At 37.3% G+C, this 15,187-nt stretch overlaps 1 protein-coding gene across 2 annotated transcripts in view; it reads right to left on the bottom strand.

Moving 5' to 3' along the window:
* The window catches only part of DOCK1 (dedicator of cytokinesis 1), a 521,945-nt gene that overhangs the window by 70,341 nt on the left and 436,417 nt on the right, over positions 1–15,187 (bottom strand). For both annotated transcript variants that reach the window (XM_039480741.1, XM_039480742.1), the window contains exon 38: positions 10,472–10,591. In XM_039480741.1, the coding sequence (XP_039336675.1) occupies positions 10,472–10,591 (120 nt within the window). The remainder of the gene's footprint in view (positions 1–10,471; positions 10,592–15,187) is intronic.

Genomic DNA, 15,187 nt, shown 5'->3' with positions numbered 1-15,187 from the left:
ATCTGCCCAAAGAATTTGAGATGCAGCAACACAAGCTTCCTGAGCTGGCTGCTGAGAAGGCGTAAGAAGAAAGAGCACTCCTGGGGAGATCTGCATGCAGTGAAACCGATTCACAGACCTCTCCTACATGGACACCTGCTCACCTCGACTCTCAACTCTAATAGTGCTGACAGAATCTTGCCAGCCCTTCCCCCTTCTCACAGCACCTTTCTGTGGAAGAGAGCTGTCTCTTCTTCCCCACGTGAGAGCAGCCGTGGAAAGGGCTGAGGGACAGAAGAAAAGCTGGTGAAATTTATTCATCCAACAAGCTTCATCTAGAGGAGAAGCAGGTGGTTCTGGGGGAAGTGGTAGGTGTCAGTGGGCTGTGGATTTCATGGATCAAAGCCAATGGGCGGGTCTAACTGAATAGTTTCGCAAAACACATTCAAAAGTGAGCCAAGCCACCCAAAAATCATGAGATTGGCTTAAAAGTGATGAGATTAAAAAAAAATTGTAAATGTTAACTACATTTTGTTTGCCTTCTGGTTTGCCAGGGTACACTTAGGTCACATCTTCAAGCTTTTCTCCACAACCATAAGGGCTCAAAATTAATGTGTTTTTTTTCTTCATATAAAAGCTGAGGTACTCAGGTAATAACAGTATCCTGGGACCCGGGGCTTTAAGAACAGCACCAAAATGTCACAGGACTTACAATAAATCATGAGAGTTGGCAAAACTGAGTTTTTCTACAAATTATCCCAGAGGCTTTTTAGGCCAAAATGAGAGACCTGTGACATATTGGTATGAGCACCATGCTGGGAGCCCGTAGGCTCAGGCAGCCCATACAATTCTACCAGACAAAATTATTTGACAAACACTCTCTGCATGCATGTGTCCATCCAAATCCATTCCTTCTCTTCCCACAAAACAAATCTATTCCTTCTCACCTACTGACATCCATCCATCCATCCATCAATCAATCCATCTTTCCTTTTCTCTCCTCAACTTCCATTCTTGGTCTTCTCCCCTCACCACAAAAAAACATTCCTTTGCTCCCTACCCACCTCCTCCACAAAACAAACCCATCCCATCTTTTCTCCGCTATGCTCCTTTTATTTTTATGTAGGGCTTGGCAACTGGAGTAGGCAGGTGGGCTGCATGATAAACAAGACTGCTTCCAAGCTGCTATGGCGCTGAGCCAGATAGCTGGAAGGCAAGTGGATGCCTCAACCTGATAGGTCTCATCCTTCTACAAAGGCCTGTAGTAAGTACCTCTCAACCCCCTGCTTGTCATCCACCCTACCACATTCCAGAACCCTGGAGAGAAGCCTGCACAGCTTAGTGGCTGCTGGAGCTTGGAACAGAGGGCAGCAGTCAACAGCCTGTAGCCTGGAAGAAGAACCACTCTAGCAGCTGGGATGGGGAGGGAGGGAGAGGGAGAGGAAAGGAAAGAGGGAGCCAGAAGCTGGAGAGAGAAGTTGCTCTCTGTTGTGGGGGAAGAGATATAGTATGTCTACAGCTCCAAAGGGAAGCCAGTGCAGGAAAATAGGCTGGGGGCTAGTTGCAGGCAGAAAGGATACAGTGAACCTGGAGTCCCAGAGAGAAGCTGCTGTCAGAGTTGCAGAGGTGAAATGGATGAAATAATAACCCAGAATCCTCAAAAACTGCTGCTGGATTGGGGGAGGGACGGTAGTGGTGAGGGGATCTGAGGCCTTGAAAAGCAATTATAGACTCATAGACTTTAGCAATTGCTGCTGCTGGTTTGTGAGGGTTAGGAAACAAGGGGTTTAGAGCCCCAAAGACAAGCTCTGGACATCTAGGAAGGAGCAGGGCCTGAGTTGTGCTGGAATGTCCTGGAACGCCATTTTGGCACTTTTTTGAGGCGCCAAAGGCTGTTCTAGTACTTCTGGTTCTCTCACTTATAAGTGAGTTTCAGCATTTCTTTTTTCAGGAGTCTAGCACTATTACATAGAACAGAGACTGTGTCACCAATCTAATGTCTGCTGCCAGCTGCCTAGTCTGGGACTAATGGGAGCCAGGAATTCATGAGGTCTAAATTTGGTACATTCAGTTCTCTTTGTAATTTCAGAAATCAATTAACCACTTTGCCAAAGTTTCTACCTCTGCAAAATGGGGATCACAGCATACTCACCTGTTACACAAGGATGGAATGAATATTAGTTACTGTTTTTAAAGAGCTTTGAAGATGGAGAGTGCAATATAAATCCATGCTGTGCCCACACCTTGAATACTGTGTCCAGTTCCAGTCGCCCCATCTCAAAAAGGATACAGTGGAACTGGAAAAGGTTCAGACAAGGGTAAAAAAAGTGACCAAGGTAATAGAATGACTTCCATATGAGGAGAGACTGAAAGATTAGGGCTGTTCAGTTTAGAAAAGGGACAACTAAGGGTGATATGACAGAGCTCTATAGAATCATAAATGGTATAGAAAAAGTGAATAGAGAAGCGTTATTTATACATCACACAATACAAAAACCCAGGGTCACCCAATGAAATTAATAGGTAGCAGATTTAATACAAACAAGAGGAAGTACTTTTTTTACACAATGCACAATTCCCATGGCAATGAGTTCCACAGGTTATGCTGTGATGGCCAAAAGTATAACTGGGTTAAAAAAAACTGGACAAGTTCATGGGGGATAGGTCCATCAATGACTAGGATGTAACCCCATGTTAGGGTGACTCGAAACCTCTGACTACCAGAAGCCAGGAGTGGAAGACGGGATGGTTCTCTCCATAACTAGCCTGTTCTGTCCACTACCCCTGAAGCTCTGGTATGTGCCATTGTTGGAGACAGGATATTGGGCAAGATGGACCATGGTCTGACGCAGTATAGCAGCTCTTATATTCAATGGAATTATTAATTACTATTTTGAAAAGGAGGCATCTAGGCCTGATGAAAATTATATGACAATTGCTACAGTAGGAAACAGATTTTTTGCAAATGTAGGGCTTTACTTTCCAGTGCAAACTACATACATGAAACTAAATGGTGAAAGAAAAAGGTTTTAACTTTAAATAAAGTGTAATATGGCTACATTAATTGAGGAACAATTAGAAAAATCTTGCACTTTTTATGTTTTAGACTAAGTTTCTTCTGACTCATAGCAACAATATCCTGCAAATGTATATAAACCAAAACTAATATTTATTGTAGTGTGGTAAGTCAGCAAGTGTAGAATTCTTTTTAAAGCATTGAACCTTTCTTAATGTTTAATACTTCTTTACAGCTTCAGTCAGACATAACATCTTTTGAACAAGTCTGTTTCAAAGAAAATAGCCTTACCTTAATTTTCATCACCCTTTTTTTGTTTGGTTGCTCTAGACTTAACTAGTCAGTCTCCAAAACTGAAGTATCACTAGCTTCTGTTTTTGTGAAAATATTTTAGTGACAGATCTAAAGTGACAGATGATCTGTATCAAATAGTTTTCAAAAAAGTTCCGGTTTAAAATAAATGTAATTCTAAATAATTTTGGAATCACACCAACACTATAAAGAAGCACATTCAGTCCTTTTATTGAACTCTGCATCAGAACAATAATTCTAGCAGCACATTCCCAATCTACCTTCATAAAGGTGATATGGTCATTGGGCCAGATCCTCAGCTGGTGTAAACTGGCATAGCTCCTTTGACTGTGGTACTACTACGGACAGTTCCTGGGATAAAATTCTCTAGGATTGGAAACAAGTCATTCTCCGAGAGGCTCTTTGCCTGGAGAATTTGCTCTTTTTTTGGCAGCTCACCAGAGCTAGAGTCTGGTGGCCTTTTGGGCACAGAGATAGGCCTATTTAATTAACCAGGCTTTTGGAAAAATAATTACACAGCTATTATGAAGTGATCACTGACAGATGGATGTCCCTATTAAAATTAGACAGTAGCAGTATATTTGATGTTAGAGAATACTCTTAATTATAAATGCTTGATCTTAAAGATTTGATTAACCTAGATGTGACTACGATGGGCAACTTATGCAAAATAAACACAAATATGTAAAATCGCAGTTGGGGCCCATAGAAACAACTGCAATACAAATCACATTAATGATACTTTTATTAATAATAAATTATTGTTATAGCATGAGAGCTTAAACATAAATCCCAAAGTTCAATATGATATAGACTATAACAGAGATTCTCCTTTATATCTGCAGTCAAACAACCTCAGCCTTCTTCCATTCTGTTGAAAAAACAATTCACTTAACTACAATTGTACCTGAATGGGGAAAAAAAAATATCTCAGACACCACCACATTTTCTGATTTGAAATACTAAAACTACTTTAATAGCATCCTTAACTCCCCCTTCCCTCCGCCCACACTGGTGAAGTGTTAATGGGCCACTTCACCTTGAATGCTCCCTTAAAATATGTTAACTACTTATACTAAACAATTTGTTCCACCTTGTAAATTTCCCAGACCTGAACAAGAGCTCTGTATAAGTTTGAAAGCTTGTCTCTAAATCTAACAGAAGTTGGTCCAATAAAAGATATTACCTCACCCACCTTGTCTCTCTAATCATTTTTTGTAATACTAAAAATAAGTTTTGCTTAGTTTTCTTGTTAAAACTGTAACTGTGGGACAAAATTCTTTTAACTTCCTTCCTGTGTCTACACTGGTACCTTTCTGTGGAAGTAATTTGACCAAAAGGAAAAGACTTGCTGCTGGTCATAGGGACCTTCCTATAAATCCCACTATACCCCTACATGCTCAACTTTGACTCAGTGAGGAAATCCAATTGTCATATAGTGAGGGAGTAAGAAGAGGTTTTTACCTTCCAATCTGTGTGTTGCTGAGTGCCCTCAATTCCAGTGGCCCACAGTCAGTTAACAATGTGCCTTTTCCCCTCCTTTACTTTCTCAACAAGGATTGGGAGATCTACCATCATGGCAGGGAGAAGAAAATTTAAGCATAAAACTAATCCTTACCATTTTTCTAACATTGTGAGGGTTTTAGATATCCATCTTCAAGTAAAGTGTGCACCTAAAATCCACTGCAAACTCTCAAAAAATTCCCTTGTGTATACTACAGCTAATGTATATTGGATGAGGGCAGTATGGCTGTGACAAAAGATTCTGTTAACTGAAATCTATAAATATTCTTGAAGGTCAGTAATACCCAATCTGCTTCCTCACAGACTTCTTGCTTTGGAACTTTTCCCAGCTTTGCCTAGGACATGGTAAGTCTTTTAGAGAAATGAGCTGTAATGGGAAAGGGAGCTAGTATATAGTACTTGTTTGACGCATGATTCCTTAATGCAAGAAACAATTGATCTGGATAGTGTACAAGTGAGAATGGGTTCTGATTTTATTGGGAAAACGCCTCTCTTCTGTTGAAAGAACGAGGAAAAAAGTGTCCTCCTGAATTCAGTTGTGTGGCATATGCGGGACTCTGACTGCATCCTTTTATGGGAAAACCTTTGAGAATCTGAAAGGATATTCTTTTTTATCGAATAGCCTATAATTAAATTAATTGTAAAGTTTACATGAAATAGTCACAGCCTGAAAAGAGCTATGGGGTCTAGTTTCATATGCTTTAAAAGGTTCCTTGGCAATGGATATCAGTTATGATATTATTTAACTTCTGGCTGAGTTAACGATAAGTAAAAATATAATGTTCCAAGATAGGAATATTAGTTCACAATACTGCTAAATCTTAGGAGAGTCCTAACGACTGTACCTAAGTTCCAGAAGGTATTATAAAACTACTAAAAAAGCTTACATATGTAATGCAATGATAAAAATACATTCTTTGTCAGCTCTTAACACTGGCTTTAATGTGTGTCAAAAACACTGATGGAAAGGTGTCTAGAAACCCTCTAATAATAATACCTGACTAGATTCATTTCAAAAGAGTTCCAGCAGATGGTCTCACTCCATAGTCATCCTCCTCAATCTGTCAAGATAGTCAATCACCCCTTCTCCTCCTCTGCAGGTTTCTCTCCCTGAGCTTTAGTAATTCTGATGCCCTCTTTCTTCTTCTACCTCTCAACCCAGCATTTCCTCTTCATCTTCTCTTTAGTTATCCATTAGTGTGAACCAGGGTTTTGTCCTTAATCCCATCCTCTTCTACCGTCTCCTAAGGAAAATTCATCTGCTCATGCTGTATCAATCTTTGTAATATTGCAATTTAGCAAATTATGTAAAGGAAAATTTATTATATTATTGTAAAGAAACATTTAATACATACTTCTTCAGTAGAGTACAGAGGAATCTGTTCTTTTCAGTGATTGGAGATTATCTGCAGCAACTTTTACTAAACAGAAAGTTAATATAGCTCTCTTATAAATGGTTATCTTGAACACTACATATCTCTATCTGTCTACCCAAACTATTCTTGTGCAGTTTTGGATTGCTGACTGTCCTTCTGGTGTCTCCTCCCAGATTATCCTTCAGCTATGACAACCTCAAAAGAGTGAAAACTGAACTTCTCAATTTCCTTCAAAAGCTTTCTGCTCTCTTTTCCTTCTCCATATCCTTAGACTATTCCAAGTTCTTTCTAAATACTGTTGTTTTCTCCTCTTCATCACCTCTAAAGTCCTTCTGTCTTGCAACTTCCTCCTGTCTGGCCTCCATGCATCTAATTTCATTCCATCCCCTCAGTTTCAACAAAAAGATACTCCTACAATTAATCTTCTCTCCATCTGCTTTGACCATTTAAATCTCCTATTTGAATTTGTTCAGTGGTTTACTCTTATCTTTTGCATTATGTTCAATTCTTTGTAACGTATCACATTATTAAACTCGTCCCTAATGTATATAGTTCCTCTCACTTCTTCTTGCTGCCCTCCCACATGCCTTTGTTTACACAATCCTGCCTACTGAGCACCCTTGGAACACGGTGGCAGAATTCTCTGTTGCCCACCTTGGGAGAAGTCGTTGGAACCTGGCAGGGAGCTGAAGGTTAATTACTGCTGACTGGAGCAGATGTAGCCCATTAGATACTACACTATATGTAAGTAATAGCCTTTTGGAATCAGAATAGAGGGGCCTGGGACAGACAGGTAATAAGGGAAGTAATCTAGTCTTGAAGAAATGAAAAAGAATGGGGATGAGGCAGCGAAAGGAGGATGTATCCATCTAGTTATTGTTCACAGTAAGCACATCTTGCTTACTATTGCTTATGGTATGAAGAATATAAAATGTTTAGATGTATTTTCTTGAATATATTGTCATAGGCTAAAATTCATACAAGGCCTAGGAACCACTTAATTCCTATTTAAAGCCTTAAGTGTGACTTAAGCAGTGTACAGACCTTGAACTGGTCCTCTGCACAGGTATAAATTTCACAGAGAAAGGCTATCACGTGAGCTGCAACAGACGTTTGAGCTTTTTGCCATCACAAGATATTTAGTGTAAAATATCACTTATACTTTAATTATTGTGAATCCAGCAAAAGCATGATTTTTATCAAATCAATCAGCAGTGTGAATTTATTTATTGATTGCTCACTTCTGAGGCCAACATTTTTAATTTATGAAATAGTTGTGAAAAATGTTTATTGGTTTGTATATCATAGTATCCAGCTCTAACCTTAAATCATGTTAAAGAAGTTGTACATTTTACTAAAAAGGAATAGGAACAGGCATTCCACAGCTTCTGTTGAAAACGGTTGCAGAGACCACATAAATTGGGTTATAAAATCTATATTATTTTTACTAGTGCCTCTAGCCTATTTCTTGGCTTCAGTGGTTCTTTAACATTGACTAACATCAACTTCTCCACATGGACTACATTTTTCTTTTATTACCGCCATTCTATTTTCTACTCTCATCATGGTACACAGCTACATTTTCAGGAAAGTCCTTGGATTAAGAGCTTTATGGAAAATTACAAGACCTTAGCCAAACATTGTACTTCCAGACAATTCGGGGCAGATTCAGTGGCTAGGTTAGACTGACAAGATAAAACTGAACACAAGGCCATTTAGGGGGAAAACCAAAAGATGATAGCAAAAAGTACAAAACAAGTGAAGGATAATTATCTAGGAGAGGAAGAAAAAGATAGGAAACCTGGAGGAAATTGCATTTTACTTTGGAAAGGACAGAGATTAGAAGAATAATGGGAAGGTTAAGAAAAAACATCTTAGAAAGAAGAGACAGGGAGCAAAATACTATAATTATTTAGGATGGGGTAGGCAACCTATGGCATGCATGCCGAAGGCGGCACGTGAGCTCATTGTCAGTGGCACTCACACTGCCTGGGTCCTGGCCACTGGTCCAGGGGGCTCTGCATTTTAATTTAATATTAAATGAAGCTTCTTAAACATTTTAAAAACGTTATTTACTTTACATACAACAATAGTTTAGTTATATATTATAGACTTATAGAAAGAGACCTTCTAAAAATGTTAAAATGTATTACCGGCACGCGAAACCTTAAATTAGAGTGAATAAATGAAGACTTGGCACACCACTTCTGAAAGGCTGCCGACCCCTGATTTAGGAAAAATGGTAAGCATTCTAAAGAATAAAGGAGAACATCAACCAGTCAGAAAAAATAAAATGTTTGCAAGATGGAAGGTCAAATACAAGAAACAGGCAAATGTACTGGGGAATTTAAAAACTAAATTCCAAAATGTTAATCTTGTCTCAAACTACAAAAACAAAGACATGCAAAGTTAAAGTTGACATTCTGTTTTAGCCTGCTACACCATGCCTACGTACTATAGCCAATATGGTATTTAGTGCAGCCCTCCAGTATATTAAGAGAATATTTAATTCTGAATTTCTCTGGACTTGGATCCTAACTCTGAAGGTCTAAAAGCAGAACATTCTCCACTGAGGGGTAGCTTGTCTTTGGAATTTGCCTTACACATTAGTCCAAGATTGCACGAGTTTATTAACCTCAGGGCACACTGATATGGTTAACTATCCAAAAATAAGTGAAAGAGGCATAATATAGGCCGTTCAGCAGTTCTTAAACAAGCGGACATTTACTTCCCTCTCTCACTTCTGAACTATACAGTACAGTATGTTCAAATTATGTGGGGTTATTCATTCCAACAGTGTTCTCTCAAGCTTTAGCTGCCTGACTGTGTAATGCTGCACAGGATGAACGTTTGTAAACAGCAGGTATTTTTGCCTGCTGTTCATAAACAGCTCATTAGTTCTAAAAGTAGCAGAAATGGGCAAGTACGACTTTAAAGTAGCTTGGCTGTTTCACATGCAGCTGAGGAGAAAGGACATTATTGGTTTAATTTAAAGTTAAAATCCAGTGGCCTGATTTTCAGAAGTTCAGCTCCCATTGAGTCTGGGGGAATTGCAGGTGTTCAGTTATTGAGGAAATTAGGCCATTGAAAACAAAAATGTGTAATTTATTTAGGAACAAGGGTGAAACTATAACATGCAATAAAAAACAAACCCTTTCTACCAGCTGCCCCCAAAAATGTATCCTGCAAAGAAAATTAAAATATATTTTTGGTCATGCTTTGTATTAAGGTTCAATTTATTAATGGTTGATAGAGGGTTAATAAGTATTTAATAGAGGTTACAAGTATGTTATATACATGACTAGCATACCTTATCAATGGTTACTAGCACACCTGGAGGCTTATATAAGAATCTAGAAGATTAATCTTTTATTAAAATATATATCGTCATTTATTAACTATTTATAAAGGTAACTAATATAAAGTGATCATATTTGGCTTTTTCAGTGCATAGAATATAATGGAGTTTCATCCAAACCAATATGAAGCCATGGAAAATATGCTTGCATAGTGCTGAGCTGGCAGAACAACAATTCATTCTTATAAAAATTGACACTTATTTTTTGCACCATTTCTGTACAATAAACTGTGACATGTATACCTGGCACTTTCTGATGATGAGTCTGCCATCTCTATTATACATCTTTTTAAACATTTTGTGCAAGGAAGGCCCAACGAATGGTGTGCCACCAACTGTGTCTCCCCTCTCCTCCCTCCCCCCCGCCAACTTCAACAAACTGACAGACACACACACACAAATGAGCCAATGTCAAACCCATATTCATCCAGAGTAAAGCAGCAATTCCAATGAAATATTCCCTTCTGACCTCTCCCCTCCCTATTTCTTTAAGATACAAACCTGAGATTCATCCATCCTTCTAGATAATTAATTTAATTGTTACAAAGGGGGAAAAACCAAAGATAGCTAACAGACTGCATTAGCCACAATTGCCAATGAACCCTCTCAAAATAAGATGCTTCACTCCTCCCCACCCCCGGCACGTACACAATTATTTACCCTTTTCCTATTTACACTTCACACAGCATTTATAAAAGTACCATTGATTTTTTTTAAAGTATTATTATCTGTAAGTGGTAGCTGGCAGATTGTTTACATAAAACATTCCAAATTTACAATTTATAACAAGTTTAAAGCTCCTTGAAGGTCACTTGATGCAAGTTTACTACTTGGCATGCGTTTAGCGAGAGAGAGAGTGTAAGAGAGAAAAGCAGTGCAACATGCTTTTTTTTTTTTTTTTTTTACCTTGCCCTTGTCAAAGTAATGGATAATTTCTTGATACAGCTGATCTTTAAGTTGTCCTTGAGTAGTTGCCTGGTATCCATCTCGCTGAGTAAGATGTGCTGCACATGCCTCTTCTGACCACTAAACCAGATATGAGGAGTGAAAAAAAGGAAGGCAATAAAAGGTGATGTAACATATCAATGACATTGGGCTAATGCAAACGTTCAATCTTGGTTTATTTTTAAAAGTGTCATCAGGGCTGGCCCGATATTTAGAAGATTTTACAGCACCTATGATGCCGTATTTTGATTTCCAGGGCAGTGGAGTTACTTACCTGAACTATAGTAATTACAGGATGGTTTATATATCTCAGCATCAGCTAAGGGACAGGTCTTTGAGGTGGTTTTCTTTTCTCTTTGATAGAAGGGATTAGAGTGACCTGGCACTCTTGATCAACACAGTTGGCTGGATAAATAGCCATTATTAGTAGGTTTAGACTGAGAGAGAGCCTACAAAACTGGGTTATGTCAATATGAGTGGCCAGAACTGTATACAGAGAAGGTAAAGAGCTAACATTCTTGGAGAAAAATGACTGGAGAAAAAGGAAAAATAGCACACAAAAATATAAAGGCTGCCTGAAATTGGTGTGTGGGGGGATGTGGGGAGAGGGGATCTTGCCTTTTGTAACTTTCTAAACAATTTGACTCCATGACTATCTTCATTAAGGTTGAGAGGGTGTTTTCCCCCAATTGCTGGCTCAGTGAACAACAGACTGTCTCACACTTTGATACTGCCATACCTAGGCATGATACTTGCCATAGAACAAAAAAACAGTGCCAACTACCAGAGATGCGATGATAAGCCTGCACGACCCACAACCTGAAATGTCCTGTTACAAACACTGTCTTTAAAAAAATATAATTTATATACAGATGTGTTTTCAATAAGAACATTGGGGTATAGTGTTTTATGTGAAATATCCATCTGGGAGGTGGTAAGGGGGAGGGATAAGGTGAGACTTCAAGTAGATTAGAAAAATAAAATTCAAAGAACTGCTCATTGTCTGCTACAGAATGTAAAATTAGTGTTTTCTTGTTCCCAAAAGTAAAAGGTACAACTTTGGGACGAAAAGGAGTCCCTTGCAAGGACAGCAATTCATAGATGCATTCACAGAGTTTAAAGTCAGAAGGGACTAGGTCATCTAGTCAAAACACCTGTATATTACAAAATTTCACCTGTTACTCCTGCACTGAGCTCAATAACTTGTGTTTGACTAAAGCATACGTTCCAGAAAGACATCCAGTCTTGATTGGAAAGAATCAACAGACAGAGAATCCATGACTTCCCTTGATAATTTGTTCCAGTTGTTCATCACCCTCACTGTTAAAACTGTGTGCTTTATTTCTAATATGAATTTGTCTGGATTCAACATCCAGCTTCCATTGGTTCTTGTTATACCTTCCTCCACTAAATTAAAGAGCCCTTTGACACCCAGTATTTTCTCCCCCTGAAGGTACTTATGCACTGTAATCAAGTCACCTCTTAATCTTCTTTTTGATAAACAGATTTAGCTATTTAAGTGTGTCACTGCTCCTAGATTTATAATTTTGATTAGATTACCAAGCAATTAGATTTGATTAACAAGCGATTAGATTAGATTACCAAGTGATCCAGACCACTCTGTATGACAATCTATTTGTCTGGGCTAGAACAATTTTAGTATATACTCAATAGAATGAGTTTAATCAGAAACAAGTTGCATCTGGAAGGAAGAATAAATGTGTTTCCAAAGACCCAGTGATAATTTCAATTTTCAAGTCTCCACTGCTCAGCTACATGTCACATTTCTGTAAGTAGCCACTTTTTTTGTATGCAAAAGCCATATTGCTAAACTACACAAATTCCAAAGGAGTCTAAAATGCAATTACATTTTTCCATACACCAAGAGCTACTGTGTATTATTAGCTTGAACAACTTAATTTAGACCAAATGAAAATAACAAGAAAAAACATCTCCAGGAGAGAGAAAGTCTCCAGGAGAGTGTGTGTGTGTGTCCGTCCAGCTGTCCTATATATGGCGTGGAGTAATTCTAAGAACTAAATAGCTGCTCTCTCTGCACAGTGACATAGTTCTTACAGATTTAAAGGTGGGATTTTCAAAAGCACTCAGGGCTGACCTAAGTCTCATCCCATTAAAACCGATTTGTGTTTTACCATTAACTTCAATCTGATGACATTTATTCCCGTGCTGAGTGCCATTGAAAATCCCATCCTCAAGGTCCAGTGGAAAAAAACCTGAAGCTTTGAAGTTTAAAGTTACAAGCTCCACAGTAATGCAGAGACACTAAATGAACTGAAAAAGCAGTAAATAAACTTTAGAAATTTTGACATAATCCAACCATTCACTGAAGGATTTAGAAGAAAACATTTCTCAGGGGCAGGTTATCCCATAATGCCTACTGAAGGGTTTCTTTCACCTTCTTCTGAAGTATCTGGTCTTGACTACTATTAGAGACAATCTGTCAAACTAAATAGACCACTGGTCTCATCAAGTACTTTCCTATGGAAAGTAAAGTAGACTGTATACTCTTTAGGATGTGAAAATCACAACAGATCTGACTTATTTGCAAGCCAAAGCAAATGCTACTTTTATTTTTGCTATCTTCTATTGTCTTACATTGCGTAAATAGAAAACTGATTATATGATGGATATTTTATTTCAATGAATTAACAGTAGTAAATTAAAATACTCATCTGGTAACTGAAAATATTTTATGAGGGAGAATAAAAATATACTCCAAAGTGTAGTTAATTTAAATAGTTTAAACTAAAAATTGATGCCACACAAAAACATATTGATTAAAAAATTGCAAAATCTAATGAGTAAAAGACAGAGTGAAATTATCTTGCCCTCTGAACTCCATCATCTTCCTGGAAGATGCAGCACCTCAATAGAGGGAAATGTTTTATCTGTCTATCAGACTTGGTTGTGGAACATATGATCAAGCAAGTTATGACAATCTAGACATCATTTAATAACTCCAGTAAGAAAATATTATTCAGACTGTCAATCCCATTTAATTTCCCTAATGCGAATAACAGAGATCCTTGTGTCCACAAAATCAGCTAGTTATTCATTCAAATTTGTAATCAACCCCCCCAGGAAAATCCAGTGTGACTGAAGGTGTTAGAGCCATCTTCTCAAATCTTTATCTTCATAAGTTATGTCTCTGCATAGTATATTTCATTATGAAAGCAATAACTTATAAAAGCACTTTAGCATTAGCTTTATCCTTTAAGTGCCAGCTGAATATCATTGACATTTTCGTTTTTATATAATCACCAATCAAGTTTAAAATAAAGTTGAGTATATACCTTTGAAAATCTCTTCACACAATTCCACAAAAGTGTTCTGAACCACATTCAACCTTACAACTACAATTTTGGCACAATGTATTCACAATCCTGAGAGAAAAATAAGAAGGTGCCCAGGATAGCCTTTAAAAGTGTTTCAGTCAACACTTTCAATTGTGTCTTTCTAAATGCAAGTTTATTTATTCTTTATTCTAAACATTTTTCTCTGTGTTCCCCAGATTAAAACTACTAAAACTATTTAGTTGCAATTTATTAGCTAAAAATCCTTACAAAATTAGTTGCTGTTAGAAGGGCCGACTTCTTTCTTATAAAGGACCGCCCTATCTTTTATATATCCGCTAACTGGTAGGTTTTTGTCCTTTGGTAAATAGCTGTTGACGTGTCTTTTTTGGAGCGCTTTCCACTACAGGATACTGCACTACAAAATTGTAAAGGCTTTTAATTTATACATCTGTTAAAGTTCTAGGTACAAATACTGAGCTACATATTGTTTATAGCTCTATACATACACATATATACGTATTTACATAAATGCACACACTCTAAATTGATAAATTATATTGAATTACTTTTATCACAACAATGAAATATTATAGTGACAAATTACAAGAATGAAGCTACTTTGTACTCACAGTTGTCTGCTTAAGAGTGCAAATGTGGGTTTTATAAATGAAGCGCACAGACAAATTTTGCATGCAAAACTTAAGCATTAACCTTGCAAAATGCGCATTAACCTTTTGCTACTTTGCCTATCTGTCAATTCTTTGTTATCATTCTAGTTCACACAGGGAAGTTCCCATGACTATTTTGATTCCCACTTTTGGAAGCTGTGATTTCACTATACATACCTATTTTACCATAAACATTGTTTTCCATCAGTTACCTATACAGAATCCTCATTCTAAAAAAATATCTTCAGGGCTGGACAAAGTATTTTGCATGGAAACTTTTTTCATTGTAGAAAAATGACCTTTGTTCAAAACTGAAACTTTTCATGAAAAATGGTCAAAATTATTGACATTTTCAATTTTTTGCAAAAACTTTCATAATATTTTTATAATTTTTACCAATTTTTTATTGAAATGTTTATCAAAATTGTTATGGAAAAAATTAGTTTACCAATGACTGTCTTTGCTTAGAGTTTTCAATAAACAAAGTATTATGAAAATGAATGCAGTACAAGTTTTCATAAAAATATAATGGAAGATTTCACAGAAAATGAGTAATTTCAAACTCTGCTAAACAGAAATAACAAACAATTTCAAAATTTTTCACCAAATCATTTCCCCACTTTTACATGCTTTAATTATCATAATAAAATTAAAGTTTATAGAAGTACATGCTTTCTGGTACATGTGCTGCA

The sequence above is a fragment of the Mauremys reevesii genome, linkage group 7, assembly GCF_016161935.1.
Source record: "Mauremys reevesii isolate NIE-2019 linkage group 7, ASM1616193v1, whole genome shotgun sequence".
NCBI lineage: Eukaryota > Metazoa > Chordata > Testudines > Geoemydidae > Mauremys > Mauremys reevesii.
The sequence above is the reverse complement of the archived record's forward strand: the minus strand, read 5'-3'. Positions and strand labels throughout refer to the sequence as shown.